This window comes from Gouania willdenowi, chromosome 6 (assembly GCF_900634775.1).
Source record: "Gouania willdenowi chromosome 6, fGouWil2.1, whole genome shotgun sequence".
In the NCBI taxonomy this organism is placed as follows: domain Eukaryota; kingdom Metazoa; phylum Chordata; class Actinopteri; order Blenniiformes; family Gobiesocidae; genus Gouania; species Gouania willdenowi.
Genome location: NC_041049.1, coordinates 70,003,008 through 70,027,539, shown reverse-complemented (window position 1 = coordinate 70,027,539; position 24,532 = coordinate 70,003,008). Strand labels below are relative to the sequence as shown.

The window sequence follows — 24,532 nt, the reverse complement described above, 5'->3', positions numbered from 1 at the left end:
CAGCTAGCTGTAGTTATTCTGTCATGTTATGGGGGAAGTAGATATCTGCTAACTTTGGAAACATCTTAAAAGCACAGAGAGGAAATCCACGTGAGGCGAATCGTTGGAGATGTTTAAAAACCGGTTGGCCGTTAATTGTGAGAAATACCCAAACTGCCTTATAGTGGATTGTGAAACAGCCTGAGAGGTTGAAGTAGAACGTGCCGCAACACAACATGCACAGAGTCAAACACTTTAAACCCAAGCAGACGGTGCTGTGATTGGTGAACGTCCATGCCGACGTCGTGGCTGATGTAAAGCTGCATGCTCGGCTTTCATTACACACAATCACTCTGTGGTCAATTTAGAGCTGCCAACATTCACATTGTGACGTGAAATCATTGGAAAGGATTGACCAATAGAAAGATTTGGTCTGGAGTGCAGATTAAAGGGATCCTCCATGTTTTTATAAAAATGGCCTAAAACCTTTGAAATGTCTTTATTAGAAGATCTATGTCTAATAAAACACAATATTTTGCACCATATTTGTTTTATTAACTTTTAAAAATGGTACTAGTTTACTGTTTGATAGCCTGTGTGCCGCCATGTTGAAATGACGTCATTGATGACACCAGTCGCCTCTTATCAGTCCATTGAGTTCTATAGGAGGTGAAGCATTCAGGATCATTTAGCAGCTTTTTAGGTCAAAATAATAACTTTTTGCTGCTTTGGGTTGCTCTAAAAATCAGTAAAAGTTAAAAAAAAAAAAGTCAATATAAACCTCTTTTGTTTATCGAAATTTGATAAACAAAATCCGTGACCTGAAAAATTCTGTGACCGCAGGGGGTGACAGTTCTACCTCTGCTGTTTCGTAGAAGAGAAGAAAAGCAAAAAATCCAGATTTTAACTATTAAACCAAACCTTCAACCATTTCTGACTGAACGCCAGTTCTTTGCATCAGACAGATTTTACTTGGGTCAGCATTAATGAGCAGCAGTGGATCCTGGTTGTCTGTATTTAGATGAACACAGAGCTCTTCTTCTCTTCTTTATGCCGTCTATGAAACAGCAGACTTGGAACTGTCGCCCCCTGTGGCCACAGATTTTTTTGGGTCACGGATTTTGTTTATCAAGTTTTGGTAAACAAAAGAGAATTACATCGACTTTTTTTAGAAACTTTTACTGATTTTTAAAGCAACCTAAAGCAGCACAAGTTGTTATTTTGACTGAAAAAGCTGCTAAATGATCCTGAATGCTTCACCTCCTTTAGGACTCAATGGACTTAAAGGGGCGATTTGTGTCATCAATGACGTCATTTCAACATGGCGGCACACAGGCTCTGAGACGGTAGTCTCATTTTTAAAAGCCAATAAATTAATATGGTGCAAAATAATGTGTTTTGTTAGACATAGATCTTCTAATAAGGACATTTCAAAGGTTTTAGGCCATATTTATAAAAACAGTGGAGGATCCTTTAAAGAAAAAAAAAAGAGATTAGATTCAAATTTAAAGAAAATCTCTCCCTAAAAACTGTTACAGGTCAAATTTACAGAGATTAAAATATCGTCAGAAAGATTTAAAGGCAGAACTTTTCCAGAAGAAAAAAGGAGAGGGGGGGTGAAGACGTGTCCGTCTGAGGAGCACAGAGTAGACCCCGAGGCGCCACATACCAAACATGCCAATCTTGCATGGCAGGCTGCCCGGGGACAGGGGTGGTTTTCGGTGGTGATGGTGCGTACGAACGTAGTCCCGCAGGTTGGGGGCGCTACAGGACACGCCCAGGGCAGAGGCACTGAAGAGGCCAGAGCAGAGTGAGCCTGTGTGAGGAGGAGGAGGAGGAGGAGGAGGAAGAGGAGGAGCCGGGGTGAAGTGGAAGTGTGAAGGGTTAGTACGGTAACCATGTTTGACACACCGTGCTGTTACAGCTCCCCGCTGCCCACAACCTGCCGTTTAGTTTAAACACCTAAAGAAAAACCTGAGGAAAACTTCAGTTTGGCTGAATTTGTTAAGTCCAATATACAATATGTAAACCACACTATGAAATATAATAACATTGATAATTAATTATGGTCTGAGGTACATTAAACAGCACTAATAGCACATAAAAATAACAAAATTGTCGTTAATTCAAGCAACCTAATGAGCATTTACTAGCTCTGATGAATTGGAAAAAGAGGTCCAACAAAAGCATTATGGTATGTTGGAGACAGAAACTATAAAAAATATTAAAATGACTGAATAATGACTAATAATAATGACCTAAAATACTGTAATTGGTTGATCCTTATTCATTTTACTATGTATTATATTTCCCTGGAAACTTGATGGAAATATTTTGTTTATCCAATTTATTTCTTGAGGTGTTACAGTAGATTCAATAATGGCCACAACTTCCTGTGAGAAGAAAAAACGTTAGCAAGAAGTGATTTAATAAAAGCAGCTAAAGCTATCTGAAATAATTTGAAATAAATATTTGAATTTTCATTGCATATTATACTAAAAAAAGACGTTATGCAGTTTATTTAATGAATATAAGCAATTTCATAGTGTTTTAACAACTATCTGATGGTTAAAGTGTATATAAACAAACCAAACCAGATAGTTGCAGCTCCAGGAATAAGGTAATAAATTCACATCACAATTCTATTAACTATTGATTTTAACGTTCTTATTGATTTTTAATCTGTTGAATATTTTCTTCTGCACTTTTTGATCATGTAAAGCACAGTGAGTATAAATTAAATTTGCCTTGCCTTAAAATTACTTTTGTGCCATTGTTATGTTAAGTTATTTCAGTTATGGTATTATAGTATGGGGGTATTATTGGTTATGGCTTGTAAAACAAAACAGTTTTCTTATTAAACATGTTAAAAACAAGGCTGTGACTGGTCTCTGACTGGTTATTATGGAAAGTTATAGAAAACTCAACATAGACTGTGAGTTGTTGAATAACGTGTCAGATGATGGACAGAACAAACAAAAGGCGGGGTACTAAAGTTTCCACATTTTAGTCACTGCTTTAATCCTCTAAGCCTGAATGAATTGTGGGCCACAGGGTCCGTGCGTCTAATGCTCTTTGTTCTAAAAACAGAACAAAGAGCATTAGGAGCTGCTCGCTGACAGGCTGGAAATGACATCTGCTACGGTCAGTGTCACTGGAGCTGCTGGAGGACGGTGGATCACTCAGCAGCTCCACACGTCTCACACTTCACACAGTGACAGACTGGTCTGTGACCATCCCCAGGCTTTAGCCGCCGCCCTTTGATGTCATGTGGACACGCAGCACGCGGCTGTTATCACATTTGTGCTAATTAGGCATTGAATATCAACACAACACGGGCAAAGAAACGCGATCCCCAAACTTCATCTATGAAGATTACTCCTAACACTTACATCAGGTTTACTTTTGCTGCCATAACCAATCAAAATCAGCATTAACTTGACATTTTAAAGGTGTGCTGAGGTATCTGACGCATGAAGTCGATATGTTTGTCCAGCAGATTCTTAATTTGATTCATATTTGGAGATCTAGTGACTGGTTGGTCTTTCAGAACCATTATTGTTTCATATCTTTCCACTTCATCATTATTAATACATGTACGCAGTCCCTTAAACCAGTGGTTCTCAAACTTTTCAGCCCGTGACCCCCAAAATAAAGGTCCCAGAGAGCGGGGACCCCCACTGTTGCTGAAGGTGGTTGAACACAGACATGAACATTGAAGAACAGTCATGTGAAGACAGGACCATCTATAAGGGGTAATAAAGGGGAGAGATTTTTGGGGTCCATCCATAAAGTCAGTAAAATGATGGTTTATTTTTCTATGAATCTGTGATAACCACATTTATTTATTCATCTGAATAATATCCACTGTTATCCAGGTATGTTTACTACTATTATAGTCATCTTAAAGATGGAAATCCTGGTTTTATTCCAAAACAAAAAGTGGTTAAAAGTGGTAAATATGGATTTTAAAAACCACAGAAACTGGTTAAAAGTTGCAAATTAGAGCAGATAAAAATGGACAGAAAAATGGTAAAAAGGGTCAATATTGGAACTATTAGTTTAAACTGGCAAAAAATGGGCACGACAAATAGTTAAACTGGAAAAATAAGCATGAAATATGGTGAAAAGAGGTTAAAAAAAGACAATAATAGATCAATATATGAGACATTAAGTGGAAAGGATTTAAAAGTGCTGTAAATGCAGAAAAGGCATTGAAATTTGATGGAGAAGTGGCAGTAATGGAGTAATATAGCTAAAATGAGCAAAAATATGGCAAGAAAAAGTGCTGAAAATAAGTTAAATATGACGAGTTTGTAGTTGCAGAAAAAGGGTAAAAAAATAAGCAAAAAAGGCTCAAATTGTTCAAAAAACATTTAGTTTTTTGAAGCAATCTGGCGACCCGCTCCTAGTGTCTTGCGACACCAAATGGGGTCCTTACCCAAAGTTTGAGAACCCCTGCCTTAGACTGCTCAGGTAAGTAAAATTGATGTTTCTCTGTCTTCATACGCAGACGTTTTTTTTGCAGACTTTAATGCTAATAAGTGTCGTCCTATTAACACTAGAGTTTTCCCATCTCCCTCACTCTATGTATGAACAGCATCATCTTCAATGACAACGACAATCTATTTCATTATTTCTAGTTTTAAAAATTGATGAAAAAAAGCTTTTCAGAGTCTTACCATACATGAAAAAGAAATACAAAATACAATAAACTAAAAAAAGGAAAAAAAAGAAACACTAATGCTAAACCTGGTTGATGTAATTATTCAAATATAGTGGGCGATTTTTGATTGTTTACAGGTTAGTGTAACTGATTATATTCTACTAATGCACTCACTGGATTAAATTAAGATTATAAATTAAGAATTTAATTACATTTTCGATCACAAAAAAACAAAGTGTGAATTTTCTTGATCTATTAACAGGAAAAAGTTGGTTAAAATATAACTGCATTAAAAAAAGAGGCATAAAGTTTTATGTGTAGCATATACCGATACGTAGCATCAAACATGTTCATTATTCTTGCAGTTTTACCAAACCAGATATTTGGTCAAACTGATATTAGTCTAACAAGCTTGGACTATAGGAAAAGATAATCTCACCTCCTGAGTTATGAAAACATCTACAGGATGTGTTCAACTAATTCTCCTGTAGTCAGACCAGAGCTTGGCTTCTCTCTGCTGACCTCTCGCCTACATCGTTTAAAGTCTGATCATGCCCAAGATAAGCCTGACGTTATGAAAGCATTGGAAAGAAGAGGTGGTGGTAAATGATAAAGAGAGACAGGAGAGAGATGAAAAACCAGCACGTAGTAGGACAAAGGGACACTCATGGGGGCGGATTCACTAAAGGTTAGGGGTATTAAAAGGTCTGTAAACATCACTCCACGCACTAATAAGCCGTACAAACCCTAGAGAATCAGGAGTGCGCGGCTGCTGCGCGAAACAATGCGCTCTCAAACTATTTAGCAGGTTTCCCTCTGATGACTACGTATAGTAGGCGGAGCTCACAAGACGAGCAAAAAATGGGAGGATGACATGCAAATAAATGAATGCAGGGGAAGCAATGCAATTAATCAAAGCTGGACTTCATTGCTGCCTCTGTTTTTCCGTATAAATTTAGCGCGGCCCACAACATGGTGGTAACTGTCAAAGCTTTTCACGCAGTGATATTTGTGAGGAGACGGGGCAGGGGAGAGGAACGACGGCCGAGGGATGGCCTTTTCAGACCTTGTGTTAATATATTTGGGATGAATTAATTCACAATTTTAAGAACGTGTTTTGTCTACCCACAGTGGCTGGGGGGGCACAGCGGAGATCCGCACTCTCCATGGCCGGAGGCTGCTTCTACTCTGGGGACCACTCCCGTACGCTTGTTAAAGATGGTACCACGTAGGAAGAACAGGCCGTTTTGTTGTTGTAGAGCTGCACTTTATTATCTGGCTGCACTATATACATAAGCTCACTACCTGTCCCGGTCACCTGTCAGACTCTACTCATAGGCACGCACACACATCCATGCACATTTCCCCACTGCGGGATGAATAAATAATCTATCTATCTATGTCTTTGCTGTAATTCATAATTTTTTTTTATTAGCTTCCTCTACTACCATCTCCTGCTGCTTTACATATCATTTTTCACTTCCGCGCACTCAGCTCTCCTTCACGCTCCATGTTCAACATAACACGTACAAAACGCGGTCTCCACCAATCTTAGTGAATTCCTCACAGCAGGTGAAGAAACTGAGTCACCAAAGGGTTTAGGGAAGCAACTGGTTTACCACCTTTTATTTCAGATCTTAGTGAATCCGCCCCATAGTACGGAGTCTTGGAAAAGAATGGGGAAGCTGAAAGGTGACCGCTGGAAATAAGTTATTCCTGTGTGATCTGTGACTTTATGTGGTCCAATAATTAGAAAAAAAACATTTAATAAAAGAAACACAAGGTACAATGCCCACCTAGTCCACTGGTTGGTTTAATCTCAGGGGACTGGCGCGCACTGGAATGGAAAAGTCGATGTGACGCACAACCTTTGGAGATCTGGGTGGGAGACGTCTCAGAAAGGACCTGGGGGGGCATGGAAACCTGGCGTTAGGATTTATTCAGTCAAAACAATGTCAACTTAGTTAAGAAAGCAAAGTTAAAAGGGTCATTCCATGACATTTCAACAAATGACCAGAGGTGGCAAAAGTACTCGTCTTCAGTACTCAAGTAAAAGTATAGATGCCTGAATAAAAAGTGACTCTGGTAAAAATAAAAATATTGATGTTGCTCGTTACTTGAGTAAAAGTCAAAAAGTACATGCAACTAAATGTACTAAGTAAAAAATTAAAAGTAAAACATGGTACATGGAAATGAATTAAGCCTGTTACATCCTTATTTTTCTTCCATTTTCAGCTTCCAATATCTAAAAAATTACAGCAGATAGGACACTGGAATTTGGTATAATAACACAGCTCCACCTACTCTCTCAGGATGTATAGAAGATATTTTTGTATATTCTATCTGGTGGAAATGCCAGCCCCTCATATTTGGAAAAATCTTTGTCAGGGTTTCAGGTTCGAATATGTTTGGGTCTTCAGTAAACTACTTAGCCTATGTCTCAGCTCCCTGTAATTCAATCAGCTTTGAGCTATGAACATAGACTGTTCACATCACTAATGATTAGTCACATATGAATTGGTTCTTGGGTGACAGTCTCTTGAATAAACACTTTTTTAAAACAATTTTCATTGGCCCATAACTGCATGTGAGTATAAAGATGACTATTTCCTGAGATATTAAAAAAATATCTTTGTGACTTTGAGTTATTTCACCACTTGCAAGTATTGAAAATCCTTTACATGAGGCCATAGAAGCTTGCCTCTGTGTCTAATAATACTTTATTATTTATTCGTTTTTCACTAGTAACATAAAAACCTATAATAACCATTGCATCAGAAAAATAACATTTATTTTTGACAAACAATATTTATTATTTAGTAAACAATTAGTAAACATTTCTGATTTTTTTGAGACAGAAGTGTGTGGAGTGTCCTGAAAATGTGTTGAAATGACACTGAATGACCCAAAAACAAGAGTCTGCAAAGTATTGGAAAATTAATTATTAAAATACTTCCACATGTTGGTTTTAATGCTCCCTAAAAGTATCTGATCTGATTCTACTGGAAGCTCACACATGCAGTCAACGTACCATCTATTATGACAACTACAGTGTGTGTAAGGCGTCAAACATCTGTGATGGTTAACCTTTCAGTCAGTGTACTGACCAAGCACTAACAACACCTTCAGTTCAACAGACCAAACGTATTCCTCTTGTGTATCATTGGAAGAAGAAACAAAAACATAATAGATCTGCCCTAAACCGGTTACCTCCATAGAGCCTGTCTTGCGGTTGCGGACCATGGGGGACCTTCGCTGGATGTTGATTGGCTCTGAGATTGGAAGAGCCTCATCCGTTTGGTCCTGGGACAGGTCCTCCAAACTGCCCTGATTGGGCTTCTTGTCTTCATTCTGGATCGTAAACAAGTGTAATTAGTGAAAATGCAGGAGGCATCCTCACTATTGTTATCCATTTTTTCTTCCGTCGTGGCAAACTCCTTCTACGCCATTTGTCTGATTTTGACAACTAAGCTATCAAAAAATTCTGAAAGTTCCCGAGATTTATTAAATTTTTTCTTTCCCATTAATTTCAATTGGAAATTTACGCTTTTTCAACGTTAAACTGCTTCACCTCCAGCCATTCTTCAACTGATTTTGACCATTCAACCTTTAACATGTTCAGCTAGGCTAGGCTAATGCTAAAGTTAGACCAGGGGTGTCCAATTCTGGTCCTCGAGGGCCACTATCCAGCATGTTTTAGATGTTTCCCTCCTCCAACACACCTGATTCAAATGATCAACTCCTCACCCAGCTCTGCAGAAGCCTGATAACGATCCTAATCATTTGAATCAGGTGTGTTGGAGGAGGGAAACGTCTAAAACATGCTGGATAGTGGCCCTCGAGGACCGGAATCGGACACCCCTGCGTAGACTAATGTTAAAGCTAGGTTAGTGCTAATGCTAGGTTAATGCTATGGCTAGGTTAGTGCTAATGCAACGTTACTACTAATGCTAGGCTAATGCTAACACTAGGCTAATGCTAACACTAGGCTAATGCTAGGTTAATGCTAAGTTAGTGCTAATGCTAGTTTAATGTCAATGCTAGATTAATGCTAATGATAGGCTAATGCCATTGCTAGGCTATAGCTAACATTGGACTAATGCTAGCTAATGCTAATTATATGCTAATGTTAATGTTAACTATGGTAATGCAAGCTAATACTATGTTAATTTTAGCTAATGCAAGCTAATGCTAATGTTAGGTAATGCTGAAGTTGATGCTAATGCAAGCCAATGCTAATGTTAATTCATGCTAGCTAATATCATTGCTAAAGCTAATCTATGTCAATGTTAACTAATGCTAAGCTAATGCGGTGCGACATGGGCCAACACCTGCATCCTCACTTTCATTTTCTTCAGGAAATGCAAATATTCTAGTTCTAATGGTTTTCTTTCAGGTTCAAAACATACATACTACAGCTTTAACATCATTAAAGACATAACCCTAAAAATAAACAATAAATTCCATGATGTTACAAAAACAAAGCGGTCCATCAAGCTGGAATAAAATGAATATTGTTTTTATGTTATGGAAAATGTTTTCAACATCATGTTTTATTCTTAACCATCTGTATATAACAAGAACTTATTGAGATACCTTTTTATAATTAAAAGAAAATTAAAATGGAAAATCTATCTGGAAACAAAACTAGTCCAAACTAATAGGCAAAGGTCTTCTTTGGGCCCTTAAAAAAGCAAAAACCTGAAAAATGTTCTTGACCTTTTCAAAAACATTCATTTTGATTCCAAAAATTTCCAAAAACCTGTTGCTACTTGTCAAATGCACAGCACATCATTATACTGAGCAATGAAACGCGTTCTTTGCAGTGCCCCCGCACGCACGCGCACACACACACACACCTCAAAAAGGTAATACAAGAACAAAATAGCAGCTGAACAAAAAAAAAAACAAAAGGTACAAGTAAAAATGTCTCCAATATAAAGTACAGAAAAAAATAATGAGTCTTTGGTTGAGAAGCCTGTGGTGGTGTCATATTTCTCTCACACTTATAAAGCGTTGTATAACATATTCAGTAGCATATTATTCCACACTGAATGGGTGTGATGAAATGTATTTCAGTCTCCAAACATTAGCCTCAGGTGAAGGATATTAAAAAGGCTATCAGATGGAAGTAGATCTAAACAACTAAAGTATATTTGAAGCAATCAAACACAGAACACAAGTATTCACACACACCTCAGAGGATGCTGGGCGGAAGCCAAAACCCAGAGGAACATTCTCCTCATCTTCACATCCTTTGACTCCAGGACTGAAGTGAAGCTCCACATGGAAACGCTCCTCTGAGGATGGGTCCTGTTCGCCCACAAAAACATAAGTGAGAAGACAAATGAGGAGCATTTAACAAGTTCATAAACCAGCAGCTGGGATCATTGGGCGGATCCAGCGTGGTGACGTAGGTTATCCGCCCAATGAGCACACCCTTAAACAAACCCTCATCACTCCTGCTGCTACTAATTTATGCACAGAGACCCCAACTCTCTGGGAAGTTCAGGGGTCACTGCATTTTAACAGTCTCCCTGAAATCAAGCAATTCTTACAAACTTCTACAATAAATTGCCTCCATAAGGGAGGAGCTTAATATATGCAGATCATAATTATCCCAACATGGAAGCAGCTCAGTATAAAACCATGTGAATTTAGTTTGCATCCATCTTCAAAATACAACAGAGGTGTAAGAAATTGCTTACTAATGTACTACTCATACTAGGTTTGACGTTAAAATTAGTATGTAGTGCATTCACATTAGATAGTATGAAAATATGGAGTATGTGAGAAATACCTGGTTGTATACTACAATATATCAGGACATTTCTCAAGTATGCGCGGTGGGCACACTTGTTATACTCAACCATCCCATGATGCATTGTGAGCGAAACATAAAATCGTCCTGGGACTGGCTTCAAAATAAAAGTCAAACGTCCCCTTTTCACAATAAAAGCATCTCTTCTTGTCTTCTGTTAGTTTTTAACGTTTTTGTAAATAGGACTCTTGTTTTAAAGTTAACTTGAAGTTTTGTCAGTAGCACAATAGAGGGTCTCTGAAAATCTCTGAAATATGGGAATGAAATGTTTTTCTGTGTATGAAATGAGCACATGTTGATATTCTACTTGGTCACTTTCTCATTTAAAATGTTTTCAGAACTTTCAAAGATGGAGAATCAACAGAGATATTTAGCCTCAGTGTGATTCAGGTTTTTGTCGTCGTAGCTTCGAAATGCATCTTGGGAAACTTGGAAGTATACTTCAGCAGGAATGCTCATCATCCTAATCATACTAACCATACTTATAGTATATAGTAGAAAGTATATACTTATTGAGTGTGTAGCGTGTAGTACGGAGTGTGCCACTTTGAACACAGTCCAAACTTCATCTTCTGCTCAGTGTTGAGCCTTCACAAAGCTGTTAAATAGATTTATACAATGGGATGTTGCCAAGCCACTTTCCCTTCTCGACTATCGACTACATGAGGCTTTTCTAAAACAGTTTAATTTAAGCACAAAATAATCTTTGAGTGCATTTACTAACTATCTGAAAACATCCTACGCATACCACTGAGATGTACACACTGCTGAATATCAAGGTATCTCCTCAGTGATGAAATGAAAGAAGCAAATCACACAAAAAGAAACCAATGAGCTCCAGAATCAATGTGAGGCATTTCCAAGCATTTCTTCAGTTTGAAGCACTGAACAACAACACATGTACAGTCCAACATAGGCAGAACCACCAGTAGTACCTTTATGATCACCGTTAGGGATGTGAATCTTTGGGTGTCTCATGATTCGATTCAAAATTGATTCTCGTTTCAACCAATTCTCGATTCAAAAATTGATACAATGCATAGTGTGTTAAGGCAAATTATGGCATCAAAACAATACAGTTTGTGGAAGATAATTTTAAATAAACTGATTCCAATGATGTAATCACACAAAGGCAAATTTAAGACAAAAAAGTAACATTAATTCATGCTAAACAAATAAAAACACACACACACACTCCTTGTGCTGTCTATGTAATACATTAATCTTTACTAAGTTCTTGTATTTTTGGCTTTAAAAAAACATATGCTTGTGAGTATGTTTAAGTGTACTGTTTGATAAAACTCTTAAGATTGTGTTTGTGAAAGTTAGCATAAACGGTGTTATATAAATCACCGCTGATAGTGGTAAATGTTAGCATGAGCATTCATGGGTTTTCCCACAGACGTTAGCATGAAGCTAGCGCACTTTTTGTATAGTGGCATTTTCTATTTATAAGAACACTAAAATGTATTTGTATGTTCAGTTTACAGTGTTTCCTGCATAAAGACTCTATGCAGATCTACTGAATCAGAGTTTTTCTTGAAAAATAAAAATAAACAAATAAAACAAAAAATAAATTTTTGAAGATTATGAATTGATTCAGAATTGTAGATGAGAATCGCGATTCTTATGTGAGTCGATTTTTTCCCCCACCCCTAATCACCGTGATCAACAATCACATTAAACTCACGAGTCTAACCTTATTGTTGTCTTCATAAAGCATGATGACTATCTGTGTCATGTAGTTGAGTTCTGTCACAGCGCTGAGGTAGTCCATGGCCTGTTTCCATTGCTGGTCTTTCTCCTCCTGAGACAAATGTCACATTGGAAGACAAGAGTCAACAAAACAAATTACCTACCCTACCTTTAAGTTTTATGCAATGTGCATCACCTAGTATAAGTTGTGGTTCAGGATAATTTTCTAATTTAATTGGAGGTTAGAGATAATTTCCAATCTAAGAATAAAACCTATTGTCAACCTGTTTGTTTATTTATTTATTTCTCCATATTGAAAAAGGAGCAGAAAGAAGTAAGTACGTATAACATCTGACCACAACAAAGTTACACTTCTGTCTCATATTTCTTCAACATAATACATTTTTGAACATATTAAGTTGATGTCATTTACATTGATCCATAGTCCGGCCCTATGAACTTAAATGCATCTTTCTTTTGTCACTGTTCTCAATTTGGGTTTTTCAAATATCTCTATTCTTAGCAAGTCATAATAACCTGAGCAAATCAATGTAGTGCATACAAATGATCAGAATTGATGAAACCAGAGCGTACATCCAACAGTCCTCCGTATCGGAACATGCTGAGCAGGGAGTGAACGTGACTCTCGCTTGTGAAGTAGAGGCGGGTTCGCACATGGCGACCGGGTGACATCACCCCCCGAGAATACCTGCAGACAAGGAAGTGACGAAGCTGTTCGTTCATACAGGACCACAGATCAACCTTCTAAGGACACGTGTGAAATAAAGAGTTGTATTCTTACAAGGGGTGGAGCTTGTTGACGGCCTCGTCCTCGTGAGTCCTCTGCAGGTCCAGCTGGATTTTCTTCATTAGAGGAACACAATAAGCCTGAGCAATGTCCAGTTTCTCGGCTTTGCTGATGCCATATTCCTAGCATGGAAAAAATGTAATATGTAAAAAAATCTAGAGTAAATCATGTGGGCTGCAGACTGTTTTAGGATACAAGTTCCTTCACACAGTACAGTTTGTTACTACAGCACTACTAGATCTTGAAAGCTAAAATCTGTCACCTGCGGTATGACTATGTCGGCCAGGGCACGAGACAGCCTGAACAGCTCCAGCGTGTCCTCCAGGCTCAGCGAGGCATTGTGCTGAGAATCATACTTGATGCAGTCGTATATGTCGGGGATTTTGCTGATGTCGTATCGGCCGTTTTTCATCCGGAAGTCTCTTTCTAGTTTGGACCAACGCTGCAGCATCAGCTCAAGCGTCTCGCTGTGGTAAAGCTGCAGGTCTGAGTAAAGGAGCAAATCATAGTTATGTATTCATATTGAAAGACCTGATTAGTGCATGACATTATACAGTATTATAAAGCTCTGAACCTGCAGAGCCTGAAAAAACATATATTAATTAGAATTATTGCATTTCTGGAGGAAAATACAAGTGAGGATGCAGGTGTTGGCCCGTGTCGCACTGCATTAGCTTATTACTAGCATTAACCTAACGTTAACATTGTCCTAGCATTAACATTAGACCAGTAATAGCATTAGCATTAACATGAACCTAACATTAGCAGTAACCTAGCAATAGCATTAGCCTATTGTTAGCAATAGCCTAGCATTAACATTAACCCATCAATAGTATTAACCTATCGTTAGCAAAACCCTAGCATTACCATTGGCCTAGCATAAACACTATCCTAACATTAACATTAGCCTAGCGTTAACATTAACCTAGCGTAGGCATTAGCCAAACATTAACTGAGCATTAGCCTAACATTAACATAAACATGGAATTAGCCTAACGTTAGTAAAAGCCAGGCAATAGCATTAGCCTAACATTAACACAACCTAACGTTAACATGAACCTAGCATTAGCATTAGCCTAGCATTAGCATTAGCCATGCAAATGCATTAGCCGAGCGATATCATTAACCTAGCAATAGCATTAATACAGCATTAGCTGAACAAGGAAAAAGGTTCAAAAGGGTTCAAAAAGTTTAATAGATTAAAAAAATCCAGTGAGAACTGAACGAACAAAAACCTGAATCCTACTCTTCAAATTCTAAAAACAAAACAACAATAATTGCCATTTTAAAATTCTGGTTTACTTTATTAAAATAGTTGTGCCAGGTAGGGTAGACTTATCGTTATTAAGGTTAAAAAGGTAAAAGTGATTAGTCATGCAGTGATGCTGGTCTATACTACCTGCAGACTTGGGGTCCTCCAGTCTCTTTCTAATCTGTGAAGTGAGGCTCTGGATGAGTGCGTAGGCTTTGTCACACGTCGCTACTGGATTCTCTATCATCTTCATCGAGTTCACCAGCGATGGACTTCCTGTTGGAGCCAACTAGTGCACAACAAAAACAAAGCAGGAGACAAACACGTGTTTAATAGAGACAGTACCTGGATAACCTAAGAGCAGAGGTGGGCAATTTTTATCACATTAGGGGCCGAATGAATGAGATCGTCTGATCCGAGGAACGAGAGCCACATTATTAACGTTCATATGAGCATTTAGAAAAATGACCCATCTACCATCCAACAATTTCATTTAGGAGACGCTTTTATCCAAAGTGACGTACACAAGAAATTAGGTTTAAGGGAATTGTTCAACACCCCACAGTGATGATGGCCCAGGTTGGAATCGAACCGGTGACCCTCCGATTACAAGCTTAATTGTTACTCCACCACTGAACATTAATACAAAGAAGAACAAAGGTTTTTGTGTATTTTGGAGTCCTTTCGTTTTTTTTTGTTTTTTTTTTAATTGTTACATTTTTGTTGTATCGTTTTGTTGTCATTTTATGGTATTTTGGTATTGCATGTTAAATATGATCTGATTTTGTGAGAATGTTTGGTTAGATGAAGCTAACAAAGGATATAATAATCTAGCTTCGTAGCTAAGGGCCTATACTACATTCTCCATCAGACAGAAGCTGTCCTATGAATCTAGATAACAATTCTCTATGTTAAGCGTGTTGATTCCAGCCTGGCTACGTGCGCGCTCTAATGACAGAGACAGAGATTACAGCGTCAGACCAATCACAATCCCAAAGAAACTGTAGAGAGCAATTTACGTCACAATTGAGGAACAATTCTTTAAAAATATGAAGAATTAAAATCCGTAATTCAGACCAAAAACACTGTTGCTGCAGTAAAAGCAGAAAGTAATTAATGTAGGAATTGATGAGTGTTAATGATTAAATTAGTGAGATTATAAACAGAGAATAAACAGACACTCTGATCAGTTTCACTTTTACCTTGTCTGTGTCTGATGCTGCGTTCATACAGATCAGCCTACATCATAAGGTGGAATATATTTATTTTATCTACAGGACTGAGGCTCTCAGCATCACCCCAAAATGCATGAATGAATTAATCAATTAATCAGTTTATCGGTCTGAAAGCGCCCGATGCACGTAGGCTTTATCAGCTGACTTTTTATCAGTCCATCAGATATAAATCTATATATTTCCTAAATGATGTCATCAGTAAATTAAAGGATTGAATCGATGTGTAAATATTCTCTCTCCTGTCAGCGTCACATCAGATCCACACAGAGACGTCCTTTTATTGGACAGGTTGTTTTCTAAGAGATCTGATTGGTCAGGAGGCGGAGCTTTAGTACTCGCTCAGATCTTTTTCAGACCAAAACCTGGTCCCGACCAGGTTAGTCATTCAGCCTAAGTTACCATGGTGATTTAGCTCTGTAAGACGTTAGCCAGCTTTGTAGGACAGCACGCACTGGATAAATTTTGGAATTAACGGGATAGGAGGAAATCTAGCTTTGTAGTATAGGCGTATTTTTTGTGTATATTTTTTGCCTTTCATGTGTTTTTGTTGTCATTCTATAAATTTCTGTCCCGTTCTATATTATTCTTACATTGTCAATTTTTGTTGCCTAGTGTGTGTTTTTCTGTGCACTTACTTTGAGGGCTGCACAAGCAAGCCCCCCCATGTCTGCCTTACAGAACCCCTTCTAGGTGGTCAGAATACCTTCTGATAGTCCTCCACCGTGAACTCCTGATTCTTCTGCATGATCTCATGCAGCCGAGCTTTGACCTTCTGCTGACAGTCGGTCAGAGAGTCGCTGTCGCTGTCCAACAGTCCGTTCATGTTGGCGCTCTTCACCATTTGAACCAGAATGGGGGTTAGCTCTCCTTCAAGAGCCAGAAGCCCCTGCACACACAGCAGCAAATGGAAGCTATAATATGCACATCCATCCACACCAGCTGATCATTAGCTGCCTAATATCCTAGCCACAAGGCTGGAGTGTGCTATATGTCATACGTCTACCCTACTCTAGCTTTGGGTGTAATGGTAAATTTACATTTTTATGTGTGTGTGTGTGGGTAAGTATATTGATATATAAAACTATGTACACTTTTTATTTTCTTTATTTAATTATTGTATTTAAATAATCATTCTTTGTTTTCTAGGTTTATCTTATTTTATTTCTCTCTGGGTTTTATTTTAAGAAAGAGGACTTGTAAATACTAAAGGCATCTATTTATTTTATCATTTTATCTGTCAAATTCTGTTGTATGCCACCCTTTGTAAATTTTGTGTGATTGTTTAAACAAAAATACAGAAAAATAAAGAATTTAAAAAAAAAAAGAAAGTGACCTTGGCAAATGCAGCTGCTGTCATCTGCACTCTCCCCTCATCTGACGCGTAGATCTTCAGGTCGTGTCGGTAAGTGCTGTGCAGGCGCAGGAGGCCGCAGCCGGGAAAGCCAGCGTAGTCACCTGACAAAGTGAACACAGCAGTGACACGAGACGGTTACAACTCCAAAACAAACAATCACTCACAATGTGTGAGGTTCAAAGAAAGGAGAAAAACACGGTATGTTGATTGTACCCAAATGCGTCAATAATTGCGATGGATGGATGTAAACACACAGACGGTAACATCACTTTCAGTTCAGATACAGAGTCCTGTTTAAAAAAGAATTGGACTTTGTGCCCCCACTTAAGAGTTCTGGTTTAAGCTTCAAATAAATTGAAGTGAAAGTGAGTGAACAGATGTGGAAAAAGAAAAACTCCCAAAATTAGTAAGGGAGCAGCTTCCCTGTAGATGAGATCAGAGGATTTAAATCACCTTTAGGAAAGAAGATGTTTCAGATCTTTTATCATGCACCGTGTACAACAATCAGCTGTAGAGGATGAAAGCACATCCACTCTACCAATCAAATCACACTGAAGCTTCATGCACTTCTTTAGTGTTCGTGAAGTTGGTGCAGCTCCTTGTTTTTTTTCGGCAACCGTTCTTCACTTAACATGAAGAAAAAAGGAAATTTAATAGGAAATGAGGAGGACTTTTCTCAAGCGTTAATCTGAGAGCATATGATTCGACACACAGAGGCAAACACTCTCGCAACAATGTTGTGTTAACTTGGAGCCCCAAAACACAATGGCCCTCATTTATCAACCGTTCGTAAGTTCAGATATAAGAGTACGACGTGCGTTCGACCATGTTCACGCAATCTTTGGTATTTATCCATTTTGACGTGAGCGTACGCTATGATCAGATCTATGGTCAGGTCTGACCTCGTGTACGCAAACCTTAGTGTGTGGATTTGCGATGCAGCAACAAAATCTGACTGAGACTGAAAATAAAGAATAAAACAAACCTCAGCTTTCATTTAAGCATAAGTAGACACACATCAAAACAGATTATTAAAACAAATTAAACAAAATAAAATACATTTTCAAAAAGCACACTTTTTTACCGCTACCACTTTGTTCTTCCTTCCACGAAATACTGTATAACCCCGCTGGTAAACTCTGCTGCGCACGTGCGCGCACACGTGCACTGGTTCTGCTCAGTATTGGCCTGGGGAACACTGCTGTGTATCTATCATTCATGCTTTTATTATGTAAAGTACACCTTGAAGTTCATCTGTAATATGATGAATTATACGTGAAATTGGCTAAAGGCAAACTAAACACAGACAAGGGATAACATTTAGTCATTTTAAGGCTTTTTTTTAAGTTATTTGTTAATTTATTTTAATGTGTTATTTATTGCCTAAAGCGGGCAGATAACTGATGCTGATGTGTCTCTCCAGGATTTCTGCTGTGTGTTTGTACGCAGCGCGCACAGGGGGGCAGACTTCACCTATGAGCGCCTTTATACGGTGGCCGGCATGGACAAACGTGCAGCAAAGCACAGCAAACACAGGAATACTGCTAAACTGTACCTTTAAGTCCATTAAGCCGCCACATTTATCAACACCCTATCATTGGTACACTGTGATTGATCAGATACGAATGTTTCATGAATCACACATTGGTACGACCAAATGTGCACTCACCCCCTTTTTTTATTCTTGCTCTGAACAAAGGCGGATGCGTTTCTCCCTGCTCCCGCCCTTGCTGCTGCTTGCTTGTTTTGTGGTCTTTTTGTCAGAATCTAATAGGAGCCTCTCTCTACATCTCTATCTAAAAACTGAAATTATGGAATTGATCAGCTGGTCTCTCAATGCAATGGACCAAATTTTTTCGACAAAAGGAACGGGCAGAAGTGAGCCCTGCTGTCCGGAGAGAACATCTGTGGTGGGATACACAATGGAGGATGTGGATGATGTCGACATAATTGGAATTATGGTAGCAGGTATGCTGCTGATTGGAGCTGGCAGTTTCCTGACCTTTCGCAAAGTGTGGATTATGTTGGCAGCTGTTTTGGAAGGTTGCCAGTCATTTCTGATGGATTGGGCTGGGCTCTTAACACTCAAAGGAGTAAGCAGAGGCTATTTTGGAACGTCTATGCGGAATGGAATCCAACTTGGAGAAGTTAAACTGCTTGGCTTTTGAGGTAAGGCCACCATATTGGATTTACTGCTCAGAGATGGACCCAAAGAATGAAGGAAAATTGTGCTTAGCCTGACCGAAAAACAAACCGTTATCTCATTTGACTCTCTAAGCCAGCCGTTCAAGGCCGACTTATCTGATTATTCTCCAGAATGTTTGTGTCGACTGACGCTCCGTCCCCCTCCTCCTCTTCCCCACCGCCACCACCTGGGAACTTTGTTTCTGAATTAGATCTACCCACGGTCGTTTCAAGTCATCTACGACAGGCTGAACGATACAGAATGAAGCGAACGGATCATGTTTCAACGCCTTCTTTTAAACCGTGCACCATAAAGTAGCACCGTTTGGGACCTGCCTTTTTCCCTCTCCTTAACTCATGTTTTTCCACCTCTTATCTAAGACATGGGGCGCTGCCTTAATGGCTTGCGACCCACAGATCCCCTCCTTTACTCCCATGTTGTATGTGATTGTCTTTTCATGTTTCATGAATGGGATGTAACTGAAACTAAATTTCTTCTTGGGAATGAATAAAGTATTCTGAATCTGAATGAATGAATCTGAATTAGCACCTGTTTTCACGCAAGGTTGATGAATGAGGGCCAGTCACTTTAGTTCAACAGTATATTTTCTGCTGGATTCCAAAAGGGACACAAAAACCCACAGCAAATCTCAAAGACGCACAAAGAACACAAGTGAGATTATCAAGAATCAGGAGGAAAAATCCCAAAACACATTAGTGGACACAAGGTGAGGACCTCACAGGATGAGACGGAGGATTGGGAGAGCGGTAATGCCGTCCAGGAAACCCTTCTCTTACCAAAGCCAATAGGGGATTCGCAGCCAAGGGTGCGGCGATTACCGGCTAGTAGTTACACAGCGCAACAACAGGCAAGAAGAGAAGAACAGAGTTAATTTACAATACTTGTGGGGAAAGAGGAACGAAAACAGTGGCTGTGACAAGGAGAAAAACAGAAGCAACCAGAGCACGGGTTGTCTTTTTCCACCATTTTGGCTTCAGCCTGTTTTTGAGCATGCATTAAGGAAGAGGGTCTGAAAAAGCAAAAGGACAACACACAAAGACACTGCAGCTTTGCTCAGCTCAGGAGACTGCAAGGGATCAGGATGGAGAGGTTGTTAATGCAATTAACCAGTGTGTGTTTTTCACCCAAACAGGAAATTAAATCCAGGTTAGCACGAGTTTATCTAGGTTACACTCACTGAACTTCACTTCTGTGCAGGGCCTTTGTCAACAGCTGGAGGTCTTGTTGGTTTGTTTTTACTTGGAATAGTAATGATTGAACAATAAAAGGAAAAGTTCTTATTCAGTTTTCATAATCCTTGTTTATTAATAAGCCAAAACCATTAAATTAGCCTCAATTTATTATTATATGTATCTTTTGATATAGGTGTCGATTTTCCTTGTTTCTTTCGAAAACACATTCTGGTTGTGTGACAAGGACATGACATTCAAATATAGTTTTAAACAAATTCATTCATCTCCACTACCCGCTTAATCCTGTATTTCATGGTCATCCAATTTGGCCAAAATTGGCCGGCAATTGATTAGAGATTATTTTTGGCTCACTGCTCATATTTGAATTTTTTTTTTTAATTTTTTAATATTTCTTTAAATATAAAAAAGAATTAATTACAGTGATGTATAAGACTAAAAAAATCTATAGATCTCTGTAAAGTTTTCTTTGAAAAGTGGTAAAACTGGTTTATTATTATTAATATTAAAGTGTTTTGATTGTATAGGTGAGGCATGTTGTGTCCCATTTTGTTGAATTTATATTGCCCTAAATATCTTTGAAGACATGTGTGGATGGAAACAGGACAAAACTAGCGGTGCAACCCCATGCCTGATCATATCATCAAACAAACAGACAATACACTATCAATTATTTAAACAGCTAAATTATGCACAGCTTTCTGATTTAGATGAGCCTTTCTGTTCCTTCAGGGTTGGAGCGGATACTGTTCTATTTATATTGTAATACTTGTGTTTTATTGCCCTCTTTAAAATGCCAATATATTTAAAATCTCATTCATAATCTATTGCCTTTCTGTTTGTTATTACAGATCCTTTTTTTAACCTCCAAAGGTGGAGTGGCAGATACGCTGATGGTTTGGAAATCCTAGCTTTGCTTTGTACTTTCCTACCTCTGCCTGTCTTATTACAGTCAGTGTCGATTTCAGTGCTGTGTTTGTCCCATCCTGGTTGCCTAATCCTGTCGAGGGGAGAGGCAGCAGAACAATTTAACCTCGTCCTAAATCTAAACCTAATGCACTAATTAAACAACTAACAGTGACTGGCACATTTACTGTTGTTTTTATACTGTTAGCTTAGCTTTTAATGTGGTTTTAGACCTTTGAAAATTGCCAAATACATTGTGTTCATAGGAGTTATTATTTTTCTTCCGCAACTTGCTTTGTCCTAGAACTCCTCCTAGGCTATTAATGCAGCACTAATGACACGTCATCTCATAAGGGCAATGTCAAGGATGTGCAGTCAACCTTTTTTGGAGCCAAAATGTCAAGGTCAAGGTCGTGTCAAAAACCAAAACTTCTTTGAATATTTATTGCACTAGTTAGATGCATACATTTATGAAAAACTCATCTCAAGTGGAGTATTTGATTTAACTGGACCAAAGCTGTACGACCTACCAGTAAAAAAATATATATATACTTTTTTCCCTACAACTTGGCAACCGGTACCATTGAACATCATTTCATTTTAATGTGTGACCCTAACCTTTGCTCAAGGTCATATTTAAGGTCAAGAACTCCTCAGAAAAGTGAACAAAGTGAGACCTCAGCGCTCTCAGGACAACGAAACTCAGCCAAAAATAAAAATAAAACGTTTTTCCCTTTAACTTGGCCACAAATTGAGATACAGTGCTCAGACTGGTCAGACCAACATTTCCTTTCAATGTGTGATCGTGAGCTTCACTCAAGGTCATATTTAAGGTTAAGGTCAGTCTCCTGTTTACTTACCCTAACAAACACAAACCCATTGACTTGTATGTTTTTAAATGTCAGCACTGCAGCAACATTCAAAAATTATCAAAGTGCAAAATAAATCAGAACTAATGTGAATCTGTGGCTAGTTTTGAGGTTAATTACTGTAAAGAGATGGGACATCAGGTCAAATGAGCTAATCCCCCAAAACATCTGTGTAATAAAGTTTGGCCATGCCTTTACCAATCAGATAATAGAGTAACAGTTTAAGTTGGCTAAATTTGCTACAGACTAAGATGAAAAAAGAAAAAAAAAACAGTTTATTTTGGTTGTGACCACTTTTAGACTGAAATGTAAATGAAACCTTTGTGGCTGCACTGGTTTGTTTTATGATGGTTTTTCCCACTACAGTTCAATAACAGCAAAATAAAGCAGAACAGACCATGAAAGGGTAAAACTGGAGATAGACACCCATTTGAAATTAACATGTGAAATTGTTCAGTAGTCTCATTATTTTATCATTTTTTTGGTTACATAAAGAATAAGATTACTTTGCACTATTCTAGGCTGCAGTGTTTGTTTAGCAGCTGGTACCTTGACCTCCTGGATACATGCAGCGAAAGGCTCTGCCCAGCTCCTCAGCCTGTACCCGACCTGCAGGCGTCAGCTCCCCACCCCATTTCAGCACCAGCAGCAGAGACGGGCCATCCTTCTTGGAGTCTGCAAAAGAAACAAAATCTATCACCTTAACAAGCTATAGTTATAAGTTAAGGTGGAAATTATTATGTTATTATGTACATGTTTCAACTGTGACTGTATTTTGAAACATCTTAAAGGTGCAGTCTGTAACTCTTACAAGAGTTACTTTGTCATATTTACTAAAGCTGTCACTATGTAAAGACAGCTTTACATCAAACTAGTAGTTTGTGTGAAAAAAAACCCCTGCAGCCTTTGGCAGATCGCCAGAATGCACCGCGACTGAGCAAAAACAACCAATCAGAGCCAGGGTTGTGTTTGATGGGCTGTCTGACAGCTCTTGCTCACAGGCCTCGCCCCTTTCCTGGAGCTAGAGAGCGGTCTTTTTTTTCTCCAGTGTATGGAAAAACCAGCCTCAAAGAGAGAAGCGTTGCAGTAATATGATTTTAACAGAGAATGTTATATTACTGTGATGTTGCTGTCAGACTAATGTTAGCTTGTTAGCTCCTCTGAGGGAGGGAATTGGGAAAGTTTGGAGGCAGGGCAAAAGATCAGCGGGGGGGGGGAGGGGGAGAGAGGGATTTGAGAGTCGTGGATTGCACCTTTAATATGCCTTAGTATAAATGCATTAATGCATTTACACTAAGGCATTAATGTCTTAAGCAACTGACAACTGACGGCCCTGGTGTCCACATGTGGCCCTCAAAAAATGTGCGGCCCTCAAAAATTGTATTTCAAGAAGTTGGAAAGTATATAAAGCACAACATAATACACAGAAAAAAAAACCTCTCAAAACATAAAAAGGTACACAAAGATACACAAAATGGCAACAAAGACACAACAACCACTTAAATAAACAAAATGATTACAAAAACACACAAAAAAATACATTACTGAATAGCTCGAAAGACACACAAACTGTCAACAAATTTAGACAAAACCACAGGAAAATACAGAAAACAGGAACAAAAATACAGTGTCCCTAAAAATACAAAAAAAAAAAAAAAAAAAAAAAAAGACAACAAAAATACAGAAAATGACAGAAAAATACACAAAATCACAACAATAACAAAAACATACATAATGACTACAAAAACACACAAAATGACAAAACCCTTTATCCCCGTGTTAATGCTCTGGTCACTATTATTATTATTATTGTTGTGGCCCTTGGATCAGATACAATCACATGTTTGTGGCCCTCGCTGTGATAGAGTTGCCTAACCCTGCCTTAAGCTAATGTGCTCTAGTCCAAACTACGACATTTCCCTAAATGTTCTTCCTGACTGGGCTTCAACCTAACAGCTGAACACTGAAGTATCTGAAGGAAAACACAAAAACAAGGCAAAAGAAAAAGAACAAAACCTACATTTGGAAAAACCTTTGCTTGCTTGAAGTGGATCCTAATTTTTTAGCTAAAAAAAATGGGAGCCTAAACATTTTTCCAACCAGTGTTTTTAAGCTATTTAATAACATGTTTTAGAACTGAAGTGGCAGACACTTGAAATTAACTGATTTGGTCCTGTTTTTCAATACAGATTTTAAATTACACAGCGTCCTTTCAGATCTTGTAATCTTTTGGTCTAAAATCATTTTCATCATATACGTTGTTCTACTTGTACTTTTGCATATGTTGAAAATATGACCAGAAAGGCACAAATGACATTACAAAGTCCTGCTAAAGTGTACCTTCTTCCTCACTGGAGGCTTTGGGCTGACCGTTCCGCAGGTAGGTCAGCTGGACTTTCCTGTTAATACCTGAGAAGTGACCGTACCTGTTGGGAATGAGCACATATGCAGAATAATAAACGTTAAAGACATTAGATTAAAAATGGCTCGCCGTCCCGTTTCTTTCACACATCAAACACACACTTGATTATATGATTAAGTTACTAAGAAG

General features: G+C 38.4%; 1 protein-coding gene across 15 annotated transcripts in view; it reads right to left on the bottom strand.

The window, feature by feature from the left end:
* LOC114464410 (inositol hexakisphosphate and diphosphoinositol-pentakisphosphate kinase 2-like) overlaps window positions 1–24,532 on the bottom strand; it is a 76,970-nt gene that overhangs the window by 16,099 nt on the left and 36,339 nt on the right. For 6 of the 15 annotated variants that reach the window (XM_028448544.1, XM_028448551.1, XM_028448545.1 and 3 more), the window contains exons 14-26: window positions 24,322–24,407; window positions 22,531–22,656; window positions 19,793–19,837; window positions 16,790–16,911; window positions 16,160–16,342; window positions 14,369–14,510; window positions 13,232–13,455; window positions 12,964–13,091; window positions 12,756–12,870; window positions 12,166–12,273; window positions 9,842–9,958; window positions 7,856–7,996; window positions 6,442–6,550 (exon numbers count right to left, since the gene is read on the bottom strand). In XM_028448544.1, coding sequence (XP_028304345.1) covers window positions 6,442–6,550; window positions 7,856–7,996; window positions 9,842–9,958; window positions 12,166–12,273; window positions 12,756–12,870; window positions 12,964–13,091; window positions 13,232–13,455; window positions 14,369–14,510; window positions 16,160–16,342; window positions 16,790–16,911; window positions 19,793–19,837; window positions 22,531–22,656; window positions 24,322–24,407 — 1,646 coding nt within the window. Of the gene's footprint in view, window positions 1–1,648; window positions 1,796–6,441; window positions 6,551–7,855; window positions 7,997–9,841; window positions 9,959–12,165; window positions 12,274–12,755; window positions 12,871–12,963; window positions 13,092–13,231; window positions 13,456–14,368; window positions 14,511–16,159; window positions 16,343–16,789; window positions 16,912–19,792; window positions 19,838–22,530; window positions 22,657–24,321; window positions 24,408–24,532 lie in introns of all 15 variants that reach the window. The other 9 variants (XM_028448540.1, XM_028448547.1, XM_028448550.1 and 6 more) reach the window with 3 other exon arrangements.